Here is a 13,457-nt window from a genome sequence, read left to right as displayed (position 1 = left end):
GATGCCAACCAATAACTATTATACTCGCAGGATCTGAAGTTATTGATTACAATCACTACATAACGTCTATTCGTTTGAAAATCGTTAAAAGATATAAATGGAGAACGTAAAAAAAATTCAAAAACACACACAACGCCCACCGTGGGTCTCGAACCCACGACCACAAGGTTAAGAGCCTTGCGCTCTACCAACTGAGCTAGACGGGCTTGTTGTTTGTGATGTGGTTTATATTATAGTTGATAAAAACATATAAAAAAACCCTGAGAAGATGAACACAAAGAACAATTGATTAATAGTGACATTCCTTGCAATTATCTGAGGATTATACTTTAAAGCACTGTGTACTTTTCCATAGATATACTGTATGATGGTTTAGGAATTTTATAAAATAATTCCAACAAAAAAAATGAGTATTTCAAAATCCATATTTAGATCTTTTACAAATATAATATTCTTATAATGTTATTAAAATACCTCATTACATGTAACCATTGACTTTTGATATGAGAAAAATATCATGAATGTCACGTTAGGAGTATAAATTAATTAAAGTATATATAGACAGCTAACTAAGGTAAAGTAAGAAGAGGGATAGTGTTGATTGGCCATTAATAATTAATTGTCCAATTTTGAAACCATTTTCCTTGTTGACGCTTATAAAACAAGACAGCAAATCGAGCAGGTTACACAACACACACGTCCTAAGAAAACGAGAGAGAAAGGTAAATTTAAGATCGATCAATGGAGAAAAATGTTTTGTACGGTTTGGTTGTAATGTTCATGTACTTGGTGGGTAGTGGCTTCAGTCAAGGTATAAATAATCATCTCATGCATTAATACATATATATATATATATATATATATATATATATATATATATATATTAGAGTTAAATTACTACTCCTAATGAATTTTATATGCCTTTGTTTGATGATCGATCATTGATTATATTCTACGTGTGTACGTAGGGGAAGTGAAATGGTTGAGTAACGACGAACTTGAATGGCAACTTCTTCTGACCACGACTCAAGTTCCTATAGTGGTTACGGTAACGTCCTCGTTGTGCGGTGAACCATGCGCTACCATGGACAGTAGCCTGGTTGACGCGGTTGAATTATATCGTAACCAATTTACATTACGTAAAGCCGATGTTTGGAAGAATTCATTCTTTGCAAGACTTTACAAAGTCCCGACAATCATAGTCTTCAAAAGTGGAAAAGAGATAAATCGTTTAGAAAATGATTTATCTTGGGGTGCAATTGCTGACATGATCGACTCTTCAGTCTTCGCCATGCCTCCCTCCGATTCCGCCCCAGCACCCTCTCCCATTCAATAGTGTCCGTCTCATTTGAATCAGTAAAGTATCCTTTTATGTGTGTTTGCTTCTTTCGTTATCAAACCGTTGCATATGTTGTTGTATTATGATTATATTACGTTGATAAGTCAGTGATTAAATTTATACATGACATCACAAATAAAGATTATTTATGACCAGAGAGAGATTTAAGGGTTAATTCATCTAAATTATTTTCTCGGTCATAGGCTTCATGCCTTTGTCAGTTTTAAACTTGAGTATTTCTATCTCATCTGGTGATATAGGAATAACTTGAAGTAGGGGTACTGAAGACGGATAATCCCATCCAGAACATCAGTTCACCATCATTAGCGATACCTATTAGTTTGAAAAGGTTTTCCGAACCCTTATCATAGTGAGAAAGATAACGGCTTTATATATAATATAAAACACCATTGATGCATCTGCATTTTCCATTCGAAGGTAAACACAATGTAGTGTGCATGCCGTATGGTAAATCTTATGATGAGTGTCGTTTTTTTAACATTGGAACGAATCAGATCAATAATATAATTAATCATGGAGAACGGTCAAAACCAACTACAAGCATAACCCTTGCTCTCTGGCAAACGCTGAAACGCACACTTACATATGGACCATGCAGACGATGCATCAACGGTGTTCACTATGATGGCAGGTCGAGTCATAGCTTTTTACCTCTTTCTCACTATGATGGAGACTCAGAGAACAATTTCAAGCTAGTAGGTATCAGTGTATCACTAATGATGGTGAATTGATTTACGTACCAAACACGGTGTTCGAATCTTTGATGTTATATATAATATATTGATCCAATGAGAAAGACACTTTTAGAAGAGTCAAACACGTTGTGTTCCCACAAAATAAAGAAGGTATAAAATTAAATAACCACCTTAAATGGGAAAAATGATATATATATATATATATAATCATAAATTTTTCAAAAACCGCGAAGACTTCAACTAGAATGTAAAGACTAAATACATAATTAAAAGATTTAAAAAAGATAAAATCAAAAGTTGCATATATAAAGATAAGAAGAAATTAACCCAAGAAAAAGAATCACAGAGACATGAGGGTTTCAATGTGATTTGGTGAATATTGTACTCCACGGAAAGCTTTGTCAGCTCCAAGTCCATTGCGTCGTCTAAACTCTTTATCTGCAACTCCTTTGTATTTGACTCTTCTAAACGTCTCCCTCACTGGATCGATATATACAACATCAAAAGACTCGAACACCGTGTTCGGTACGTAAATCAGTTCACCATCATTAGTGATACCTATAAGCTTGAAGTTGTTCTCCGCACCACGATCATAGTGAGAAATAGGTAAAATGCTATGACTCGACCATTCACGCTTCTCTGCATCCTCTAAAACCCACATAAGAAGACTATTCTTGATCCCATAGGAATAACAACCAAGATAAGCTAACTTCCCTTTATAAGATACCATCATCGTAGGCGCAAACTCACCTCCCCATGGTAATGTTATGATCTTATGGAACTTTTCAGATTTTACATCAAAGCTCATTATAAACTTATTAGGACCAATCTCAGCTCGATAGTATAAAACACCGTTGATGCATCTGCATGGTCCATAATTGTCTTTGCGGTTGCCACGACAAGGGCGATGTCTGTAGTTGTTTTTGACTGTTCTCCATGATTTTTTACCTGATTCCACTGTTAAAACCCTACACTCATCAGATACTTTATCAGACTGCATGGACACAAGTTTGTGTTTACCTTCGATTGGATCGTACCCTAAAAAGGTTGTCAAAGTCTCCCAGCTCGTGTCCGGTTTGGGTAAAGGCAAAAACTTTCTCATAGTAGGGTTCCAAAGTATAGGTTTTGTCCCTCTCTGAAAGCAGATCAAACCATGGACGGACTCTGTTTTGATGGTGAAGCAAACACTTTTTGGATAGGTTGTATAGTAACTATCAAGAATCTGAGAAGAGGAATACGAATAAGACTCTTTCGGAATCCGACTCTGTTGAGGGATCGTGACAACGAAGAACCTGTTATCTTCTTTGAAGAAGAACAAAAGATTAGGTCGAGTCTCGAACGAGTTGGTGAAATACGGTGCGGTGGTGATTGATGACCAAAGCTTCGAAACAGAGCGAAACCTCACGACGGACTTTGCAGGAAGCCGTAAGAATATCTCCGAGGTTACATCGACAGGTATGAACGACGACGATGAAGTTTTACGTCTTTTTCTCTGCGTATCTTCGTTCTTCTCTTCTTCTCTTTGCTCCATCTTTTTGATCGAAACCCTAATTCGTTTACTTCTTCTTTCTTCTCTGTTATAAAGTATCTGATCTCTCTCACGACTTGTGTTGCTTCCCTTCAGATATATAAAGGTAGGGATGTATATAATGTAGGTAACCTCTCCATTTTGATATTGAAATAGGATTTACTATATGGATAGAATAAATAGAATAGGTATTGTAATAGGAAAAGAAATTATTATTACTATTTTTCAAATAATATATTAAGGTTAAAGACTGAACTATCTCATGCGTATCTCTATCAATTTGTTTTTCTTTTTTTTGAGGTTAGTTTTTCTATTTAGTTAAGGAAAATAAAGTTTAAGATTCCTGTTTTTCAAGAATTCCGTTTCTGAAACTAATTATGGATAGATGGTAAATAAACTGATAACCTAAACAAACTTGCCTGAGTTATTGATCAAAACATAAAAATTTGCATGAGTTCTTTAAACAGGCAAAAGCAGAGATAAACCGGCGCCGTTTTGGATAACCCAGTCACAGATCAGTGTTAGTTGTAGCGAAGACTTTGTTAGCTCTCGAGCATTGGCTCTGGTTTAACGGTGAAATAATCCCCAGCGTTCTCGTCTACCACATCACTGCTCAAAAGCAAATGACCAACAAAACATTCATCAGACCAGTTTAGTCATTAAACACATTTATCCAAATTTGAAGATTGTGTGTCTACGATAAAAACCTGTCTGGCGCTTCCGATTTGGGAATCAATGTGATCTTCTTTGACGTGAAATGTTTGAGAAAATGTGATAGTTTTCTTTCTTGGCATAACTCAAATAGATGGTTCAAGAACTCGTTGAATTGCTTTGGTTCCTGCTCACATGTGTAAAGAAGACTCCATGAAAAACAGAACTTGAAAAAGGTTTCAGAGCAAATGCACAAGTTTAGATAGAGAAAAGAGATGAGACCTGTTCCAAGACGCAGCCTTTACGAAGAGCGAGTACACATTCCAATGCTTTGTCACCCTCATCGGTACAATTTTCAACGAGCTTCACTATTCGGTTTTTCATTTGTGTGATTGCTTTAGTGGCCCAATCATGGTTATCTCTGCGGGATATCATAGCTTCAAAATCTTGAATTGGGTTTACATCTCCAACTACATCAATTTTGTTCTCATTGGCATCATAAGTAATCATGCGATTGTCTTCATCATCTGAACCCGATGGTTTATCCCGTAACAATCTCTTAGAAGCCTTCTTCAACTACAATGAAAGACATGTCAAAGAATTAGGAATGAGATCATTTAGGTTCCTTTCTGAAAGCTGATGATTCAGGATCACACATACCTTCGGATTCTCCTTGACTTCAAAACTTGCACGAAACGCATCCATTATGGATTTATTGTTGGAAGAGAGTTCAGGATCCTGCTCCATAATTCTCTTGAATGTTTCATCCATTGGAGGTAAAGCAGCATCCGTGGATCTTGATTTCAGCTCAAGGTATTCATAAAAACGCTGATAAAATATTTCATCAATATGAGTTGAAAAAATTACCTGCAACAATTATGTATAGTCAAAAGCATAACAAAACTGGACTTACCTGCAAAACCGGGTTAGGAGTAAGATCAGGCAGTAGTACTTCCTCTTTAGCAGAAGGTGCAAGGTCAAGCATCTTAACCAAATTATCTGCTACTGCTTGCTGTTGTTCATCTGGCTTCCATGATGACGGAAGTTTGTTGAAAGAAGGAAATGGAAACTCGCGGACATCCTCGGCGAAAGGTAGCACGTTGAAGTAAAATGAATCAGGCTGAAAAAAAGGTAAATGATCATTAAAATAGTCAGATTCAAATAGAAGTAGTCCTCTGAGCAGAGAAAACTATTAAACTTACGGTGTCATTTCTTTCAGACACGTTTGGAGTCAGGACGCCAACAACCACATTGCCTTGTCCATTTCTCCAGACACAACGTACAATAGCTACCTTGTTTGTTTCCTTCATTTCTCTTGCAATGGCTGAGACGGCAAGAACAGATTTTTCTTTGCTCGGGTCAGGAACAACTATATTCACGTCTTTCATGTAATAATGTCTTCATCGACATGCAGATAAAAACATAAAACAACTTCCTCTCAGACTTTGAACAATTAAGAGTTTACAGGCAAACACAAATATATGTGTTTATGCTTACCGCAGTATGTTTGATGCCTCAGTAAATCCCAAAAGCTTCATGCCTTTGTCAGTTTTAAACTTGAGTGTTTCTATCTCATCTGGTGATATAGGAATAACTTGAGGTCCATAGCGAAAGCCCTTGACCCTTTCTTCTGGAGCAATAACCTGAGTAGATTCTGCAGTAACTTTGTAATCATAATCAATTTTCACTTCATGTTTCGCAAACTTGTCAGTTGGAGGCGCTTTGTCAGAATACAATTGTAGAGTGGGAAGTCTCTCCTCAGCCACTTTCTTATAAACCCACACCTACAAATTCAGATTCTTATTCTCCGAGATATTCATGAACAATTATATAAACTTGAATGAACTTTAAGTATTGAATAACACCAAAGAACAGCAAGACAAAAAACGTTACCTTAATCTTCATTGTTGGATTAATTTCAAGGTCACCCCTGAACAAAGTAACTGGAGCAACCCTCCGAGTCTTTAAGGAACCTAGCAATGAGAGTGGACTCTCAACATTCACTGTTTTTGCAATGGCGTTGCTGGAGAACAAATTCAACAAATGATCATTCTCCTCAATCACTTTCTCATGAGCATCACCAATTAAATTGGACCTCATGACAATGCTTTCCATCTTTATACCCTCTGCAGCCATTTTCGTAGCGATAGTGCTGACTTGATCATCTTTCGTCCCTTCAAATGGATCTTTGGTAGGACAAGCAGCATTCGTGATGAGACACATCCGTTTTTTCCCCTTTTGCCCACCACTATACATCTTTATTAGCATATCCATCCCAACAATCACAGCATCAAGAACTGAAGCCAGTCAAAGAACCAATGAAAATAAAGGAAAGAAAAATGGCAAAACAGCAAATTTAGCAGTAAACTAGCAAGCAGGATACAGTCGCCAGCTACGGTTCCTCGAGGTAGCTGTTTTACATGCTCAGCCACAACTTCATCAACAACTCTTATATTCCTTAAAACTTTAACATGCTCATATCCACCTATTTCCCTAGCAAGCTCGTTTCCGGTTTCTGCAGAGGTCACATGAAACATTATTTTCAAAAGTAGTCAATCAATTATAAGCCTAGAGAGATCCATATCAACCATTCTGCTACTAAAGAGGATAGATAACTAATTCACTACTCAGAATCAAACATTTAAGGCATCAAACTACATGCCCCAGGAAAGAAAGAGTATGGATAATACAACTACTGGATAAAAGGACTAAATCAGTAAGAAGAAGAGTAAGAAGAAGAGAGAGAGAGAGAGAGACCTTCAGTTCCAAATACAACAATTCCAACTTCATCATACTTGTTGTAAATCAACTGCAACCAAAACAAAAACCCAAAACCAATTAAGAAATATCCAAAAGAAAAAAGGCTGAAACTGAGAAGAAAAAAAGAAAGATATCAAATACCTTCTTTTGTAGTAGCAAAGAACATGCTTTTTCAACATCAGGGAGAACACTATGCATCGCTGGGCCAACATCGATCAACAAAACTAACCCTTCCTGCTTCCAAGAACACATGGAATCAGTATAATTCCCGAATAAGAATATTCAAATCAAACCCAAGAGATCACTTCAAGAGCAGTGCATAGAATGAATAAACGAGATATCAACAGTAAACAAGAAGAAGACTATTCAAATGTTTAAATGGCAATTGTCAAGGTACAAAATGCACAAAACGAAGTCAAACTCAAGTTAAACAGCATTACCAAGAAAAAAAATTATGCAGGAATGGAGATAAAAGAACATGCACGGGACTAAGCGGAAAAAAATAAAATAAAAAGGAACATCAATGGAAACAAACAGATAACATGAAATTATTCATGAATTGATTTCTGAAGACACCTTTGTCAAAATCACGAAGTTTGAAATGTGAAGCAAGTTGAAAAACGAGCAAATTTTACCCGATTTCGAGCCATTGACTACACAACTTGTACTGGAAGACGAAGGTCGAAGAAGAAGGAGCGAAGAAAGATGATTTGGGGAAGACCAAGGATCTCTCTCAATTCTTTTTGACTGACTGACTGATTCTTAAAATCATATAGGCCCATTGGGCGTAAATATACAAGACGTCCATAAAACCTAATTTTATTTTACATTTTGGCCTTGGTTTACTAGATTTTAAGTAGTTTTTGGATTTTGATTTTAATCTTTTTTTTTTTTTATCATTCAAGATTTTCAAAAAATAGATTCTCTTGAATTTAGAGAAACTATATTTTGGATGGTTTCTTGCAATTTGAAAGAGAAACTAAAAACCATAATTTGGGGTTTTTGTAAAAAATAATTATTTTTCAACGAGAACAATTTTAAATTTTGAGTTTCTGATTTTTTATTTATTAATTTTAAATTCAATAGCAAGAAATCAAAAACCAAAATTCAAAATCTAAACCAATTACCATTTATTGCCTTAATTTTTGTTTTTGGTTTTTTAGAAAAAAATTGATGACAAATGATTTATGAGAAATACAAGAATACTTAAGTATGAGTAATTAAAAATATCTACATGTGAATATTTACCCATGAAATAAAAGAGATGAAAAAAAATAGAGATGAACAGTTTTTATCTTGTTCTTCTCATGTAAAGTGGAGGAAAAGTTTTTTTTGCTTTTTCTCTTCATTATTCATCTCATATGAGATCAAAGGAAAGGAAAGAGATGAATAATCAAATTTTCATTTTTAAATCAGTTTTTTTCTCCAAAAGTGGCTACCACTCACAGTTACTATGGATATTTCCGCTGTAGTAAGAAAAAACTCCTAGGTATTATCCCTTAGATGTTGCTCTTATGAACTTTCTTTCTTGAATCGTTTTTGATAGAAGAATCTTTTATACTTTTTGGTAGGAGATATATATTTCACCATTTTCTTATAGTCAAATAATGCAATCCTTTGAAGAATAAGTATAGTTATCTTGAGGAAAAAGGTAAAGCTGAAGATGTATAGTCGAAATAACTTCCTATCACGTGTGTGCTATGGGAGACGATATCACCAAACCCAAAGTCATCATCTTACCATCCCACCTTGTCCACATCATCAAGAAAAGAAAACCATGAAGTTCCCTTCACCATCAACTCCGATATGTAGACTTGCTTCAACGTAGGTTCAGCAAAAGGGCTTTACAAATGTTACCATTCCGTTTGAATAATGGTCAGTGGAAATTAAACTTTATAACGCAAAGAAAATAGTTTTCAAGATCTCAATCGTATCGTACATCGTGCATAATGGTCGTATCGTAAGTGGCTTGATTACATATTAATAGCGGATGCAGTTGCAAAAGAATGTTTTCATCTCAAGTGAGAATGCTTTTTTATTCGAGTTTACCCTAAATAACTATCTTAATGTTGGAAACATCTAGCTTTCATCTAGCATTAACTATCTTATGTTTGAATTTTTCTGTTTCATTATTAAAAATTGATTTGAAGGTTAAAAAGAAAAGGAAAGAAGAATATATCAAGAAATTATCAGAAAAATATTCCACAAACACCATGTCATTCAATTAAGTTTATCTTCTTTTATATTAGTAACACTGTTCAGATTAAATGAGAAAAGTTACGCCCAAGATTAAAGATTCAACCTCGCGCCACCACACACGCATGGTTGTTGCTTCTTACACCAATAATAATTGTAAATATTTGTATATAGCTGTCAAATTCTGACTTTTCTTCAAATATGCAAAAACACACATAAACAGTTGGATTGTTTTGTTTGTCAACTTTCAAATTATAAACAGACAAACGTATATTATATTAGTATAATTTATTTATTTACATATCTATATTTTCTTACAATTTCTAAATTTTAAAGATAAGAAGCATGAAACCAAAAAACCATTATAGAGAAATGAATGAGTATAACAATAAAAAAATTTAAGCTTTTAAACATGATAATCTTATATTAATTATACTAGATTAGTACCCGTGCTATAGCACGGGTTAAATTTTATTTTATACGACAAATTTAAATATTTTTATTTGATATATTTTTTAGTATTAAACAATATCATCATATAACCTTGATATTTTACATTTAAACCGAATTATAAGTTTATCTTATTTTATCATAAAACTAACTACATTTTAATTGGTGAATAATAATAGAATATGTAAATAAGATATGCATTTGTTTCTGAGAAAAGAAATACATATAACTTTAAATTGTGATATTATAAATAATAACTTTTAGATATGATATTTATTAAAATGTCAAAATGTAAACCCTATAAATTTTGATTACCAGTGAAGTGACCTTAGTGCAGTGGCAGGAGGTAAGTCCATTTGTAGAAGGCACTATCACACCCGGGATCGAGTCCCGGCTCCTACGAATGTAGGAATTTGGCTAATAGGCCGGCCAGTTGTGACCCAATGTTTGAAAAAAAAAAAAAATCTTGATTACCAAGCGAACCCTATAAATCTCGATTATCAAGCGAACCCTATAAATCTCGATCTCGAATCTCGATTATCAAGCAAACCCGCAAAGGTAAATTATACAAATGATACACTTAAATACAACTAAAATGATTGATGTTTTAATTTTATAACCAATTAATGACTCATATATCTATTATATAGCCTAAAAAAAATTATGTACTGACTGGACTCATATATCTATTATAAAAAGTTGTGTAGACTATGTGTAAGTGGTATTTTTAATTTTGAATATTTTTGACCGTCAAAGGGGTCTCTAGAGTTAATCCTATTTAAGTCGGGATATTTATAAATTTGTTAAATTTCCTTAAACAATATATAGAAGTAGGATATATATTGTTAGGTAAGATCGAAATATTGTTTAGTTTAATAAAAATCACAGTTTTTATGTTTAGGGTTACCGAACTTGGAAGATTTCTCGAGTTAAAATATTTTGTTTCATTTGTGTATATCATCTTTTATTCCTTCAAATGCTATTATTATTTCCGATTAGGTTTAAAGTGGATTCATTGCTATTGTTATTATTAATAATTAATTATGAATAATTGAATAAATAAGCCATATAAGATCTAACAGTAATCAAGGTAGACCCGTAAATATCAAAATATTATCAAATGTTATACTTAAATTATTAATATGTCAATTCTATAATCAACTAATGACCTATATAACTATTATATGGTCTATCAAAAATAAGTGATGTACTTCAAAAAAGGATGTCCTGTTTAGATTTTTGGGAATTTCCAAACCTTCGAATTTTAATATAATTTAGAAAGAAGAAGATAAGAATAAAGATCTATAAGAATTTATTGCATTTTGGACATCTATTATTATTATCAATACTATTTTATTTTGTTTGTCCCATATGGAAGTTGGGATTTAAAATAAATAAAAAAGTTAAAGATTTATTTTTATTTTTCTAAAATAAATATTTAAAAAGAGCTTTTTTTATATTATTTTTTATAATATACTACTGTTACATTTAATATAGGAAGGCATGGGGTGAAATGCAAATAAACACCCAACACAGAAACCAAACCCTAATTTCTCTTTTTTATTTTTATTTTTTCCCCTGTCTTCTTTCTTCTTTATTCTTCTAGGCGAATTTCTCAATTGCGTTCAAGCAAAGCACCTCTTCTTACCTCCCAAATTTCGTGGATTTATATTATTCTTCTTCGATTCTTCTCTTTTTTTGTACCTTTCGGTGTGTGAATTCTCAATCGGATCTGCTCGATTTTTGATTTATATAAGTCATCATGATTCTGAGTCAAACGATGGTTGCTGAAGCTGAGATCAGGGTTCTTGACGTTAAGTGCCATATCTCCGCTCCCAAAGATCAGAATAATTATCAGATCGACGAAGTTCGAGTTTCTGACTCTGTTCGTGCTGAGATTTCCGGTTCTGCTGAAACGCCTCGATTTGAATCGGTATGTCTTTTTTTTTTTAGGGTTCTTCATCTGAATTTGGTTTTCCAATCTTTTTGGAAATTATCCATTTAATTGCAAATTGGATCAGATTAATGTTGATTCTTCATCCTCAAAATTGAGTTTTTTTTGGTGGGTTAGATTTAGGTTTTTTGTTCTTTTCCTCTGTAGGCATATCTATGTTGAATCTGGCTTACTCTGTTCACGAAGAATCATGTAGACAATGCAAGTTAGTTTGGTGTTTTTTAAGGGAAAAAGTTATGCCTTTTGTTATATTGCGAAGACTGTCGTTAGCTAAAGGTGTTCATAGATTAGTTTTAATATTGATGAAGGGAACGACTTTAATGCGCTTTTAAATTGTTGATCTTGCTCTGTTCTGGTTGTTCTGTTTATTTTGTTTTTTGCAAAGTTTACTGTTTTATCTGATCTATGAACGGTTATGTTAAACAAATGTGCTTTTGTTGTAACAGGGCATGAGTTGTGTGACTACTACTATTGAAGATTCAACCAGTGAGTTTATCCCAGCTATACGATCTGGGAGCTTTGCTGACATTCGAAGCCGAGAAACCATGGAGGATGAACACGTTTGCATTGACGACTTGTCAGCTCAACTTGGATCCTTCAACTTCTCGTTACCAAGTGCTTTTTATGGTGTGTTTGATGGCCATGGTGGGCCTGAGGCAGCAGTTTACATGAAGGAGAACTTGACAAGATTGTTTTTTCAAGATGCTGCGTTTCCGGAGATGCCCTCCATTGTGGACGCTTTTTTCTTAGAAGAACTGGAGAATTCTCACCGAAAGGCTTTTGCTTTGGCTGATCTTGCCATGGCTGATGAAAGCATTGTCAGTGGTTCTTGTGGGACAACTGCTTTGACTGCTCTCATAATCGGACGACATCTTTTGGTTGCTAATGCTGGAGATTGCCGTGCAGTGCTTTGTAGGAGAGGAGTTGCTGTTGATATGTCTTTCGATCACAGATCAACATATGAGCCAGAACGAAAGCGGATTGAGGATTTAGGAGGATACTTTGAGGACGGATACCTCAACGGGGTCCTTGCTGTCACCCGTGCCATTGGGGATTGGGAGCTGAAGAATCCTTTCACTAAGTCCTCCTCGCCACTGATTTCAGACCCAGAGATTCAACAGATCATTCTAACAGAGGACGACGAGTTCTTGATTTTGGCATGTGATGGTATATGGGATGTGTTGTCAAGCCAGAATGCAGTGAGTAATGTAAGGCAAGGATTGAGGAGGCATGGTGACCCGAGACAGTGTGCTATGGAACTTGGAAAAGAAGCAGCAAGACTTCACTCGTCAGATAATATGACGGTGGTAGTCATCTGCTTATCCTCGATCCCATCTTCACCTAAACAACCGCAGAGGAGAAGATTGAGATTCTGTGTTTCTGATGAAGCCCGGTCTCGGTTACAAGCAATGCTTGGAGGAGAGTGAAAGCAGTGTTTATGGCAGTATATACAGGGAGCGGTGGTGTTACTGATCAAATGATTATTTCTCTAATTTGAGATTCAATTGGATAAAGATAAAATAAGAGATTTAGAGAGTGATAGAGAGTTAAGAGCATGTTTGTAATGTGGTTACTCATTTTTGATTGATCTGTGTTTTTTGGTTGTTTCAGAGAGAGAGAGAGGGAGATAGAGAGAAAAAGCAGCCTGAAGTTTTGGTAGGATTATTGAAAACTGATTATGAGGGTTTGATTTTTGTTTTTTGAGGATTAGTGATTTGTACCCATTATTGATTGTTTTAAGGATATTTAATTGAAGTATCTCAATCTTGATTTTTGTCTGAGAGAGCATGAGGGTTGGTTTAAGACTCCCATATCTGTGGAAGTCGAGAGTTTTTGTGGACTGTGAAAGGTTTTGGAGTTTAT

General features: G+C 34.7%; 4 protein-coding genes and 1 non-coding gene across 5 annotated transcripts; 2 read left to right on the top strand and 3 right to left on the bottom strand.

Moving 5' to 3' along the window:
* Positions 1-133: 133 nt before the first annotated feature.
* On the bottom strand, positions 134-206 carry TRNAK-CUU (transfer RNA lysine (anticodon CUU)). Its single transcript has one exon. It is a non-coding gene; the product is annotated as a tRNA-Lys (tRNA).
* Positions 207-741: 535 nt separating this feature from the next.
* On the top strand, positions 742-1,460 carry LOC109129950 (Thioredoxin superfamily protein). Its single transcript, XM_087494244.1, has 2 exons — positions 742-811; positions 969-1,460. The coding sequence occupies exons 1-2, from the start codon at positions 742-744 to the stop codon at positions 1,334-1,336; spliced, it is 438 nt and encodes a 145-aa protein (XP_087350370.1). The 3' UTR covers positions 1,337-1,460.
* Positions 1,461-2,365: 905 nt separating this feature from the next.
* On the bottom strand, positions 2,366-3,640 carry LOC104758101 (F-box protein At1g48060-like). The gene has a single exon (XM_010480914.2). It carries the CDS (start codon positions 3,584-3,586, stop codon positions 2,396-2,398), a length of 1,191 nt encoding a protein of 396 aa, XP_010479216.2. The 5' UTR covers positions 3,587-3,640; the 3' UTR covers positions 2,366-2,395.
* Positions 3,641-3,945: 305 nt separating this feature from the next.
* Positions 3,946-7,958, bottom strand: LOC104758100 (ATP-dependent DNA helicase 2 subunit KU80). The gene is made up of 12 exons (XM_010480913.3): positions 7,630-7,958; positions 7,136-7,228; positions 6,992-7,043; positions 6,618-6,749; positions 6,128-6,531; positions 5,732-6,018; positions 5,437-5,632; positions 5,148-5,354; positions 4,895-5,062; positions 4,517-4,810; positions 4,291-4,421; positions 3,946-4,192 (listed from the first exon to the last, which is right to left on the bottom strand). Exons 1-12 carry the CDS (start codon positions 7,642-7,644, stop codon positions 4,126-4,128), a joined length of 2,046 nt encoding a protein of 681 aa, XP_010479215.1. The 5' UTR covers positions 7,645-7,958; the 3' UTR covers positions 3,946-4,125.
* A 2,012-nt stretch (positions 7,959-9,970) lies between these two features.
* On the top strand, positions 9,971-13,358 carry LOC104758099 (putative protein phosphatase 2C 13). Its single transcript, XM_087493949.1, has 3 exons — positions 9,971-10,198; positions 11,138-11,573; positions 12,041-13,358. Exons 2-3 carry the CDS (start codon positions 11,403-11,405, stop codon positions 13,019-13,021), a joined length of 1,152 nt encoding a protein of 383 aa, XP_087350075.1. The 5' UTR covers positions 9,971-10,198; positions 11,138-11,402; the 3' UTR covers positions 13,022-13,358.
* The last annotated feature ends 99 nt before the right edge of the window (positions 13,359-13,457 follow it).

Source organism: Camelina sativa, chromosome 17 (assembly GCF_030686135.1).
Source record: "Camelina sativa cultivar CO46 ecotype springtype chromosome 17, ASM3068613v1".
Taxonomy (NCBI): Eukaryota; Viridiplantae; Streptophyta; class Magnoliopsida; order Brassicales; family Brassicaceae; genus Camelina; species Camelina sativa.
This window is presented reverse-complemented; position numbering and strand designations above follow the sequence as displayed.

What these genes read in the sequence shown, in the direction of transcription:
- LOC109129950 (XM_087494244.1), top strand. Translation starts at nt 742, where the DNA reads ATGGAGAAAAATGTTTTGTACGGTTTGGTTGTAATGTTCATGTACTTG. An exon ending in GGGTAGTGGCTTCAGTCAAG is followed by an intron (nt 812 to 968) that starts GTATAAATAATC and finishes GTGTGTACGTAG; the next exon opens with GGGAAGTGAAATGGTTGAGT.
- LOC104758101 (XM_010480914.2), bottom strand. Translation starts at nt 3,586, where the DNA reads ATGGAGCAAAGAGAAGAAGAGAAGAACGAAGATACGCAGAGAAAAAGA.
- LOC104758100 (XM_010480913.3), bottom strand. An exon ending in TGTTGTATTTGGAACTGAAG is followed by an intron (nt 6,750 to 6,991) that starts GTCTCTCTCTCT and finishes TGACCTCTGCAG; the next exon opens with AAACCGGAAACGAGCTTGCT. An exon ending in AAGGCTGCGTCTTGGAACAG is followed by an intron (nt 4,422 to 4,516) that starts GTCTCATCTCTT and finishes ACATGTGAGCAG; the next exon opens with GAACCAAAGCAATTCAACGA.
- LOC104758099 (XM_087493949.1), top strand. Translation starts at nt 11,403, where the DNA reads ATGATTCTGAGTCAAACGATGGTTGCTGAAGCTGAGATCAGGGTTCTT. An exon ending in AAACGCCTCGATTTGAATCG is followed by an intron (nt 11,574 to 12,040) that starts GTATGTCTTTTT and finishes TTGTTGTAACAG; the next exon opens with GGCATGAGTTGTGTGACTAC.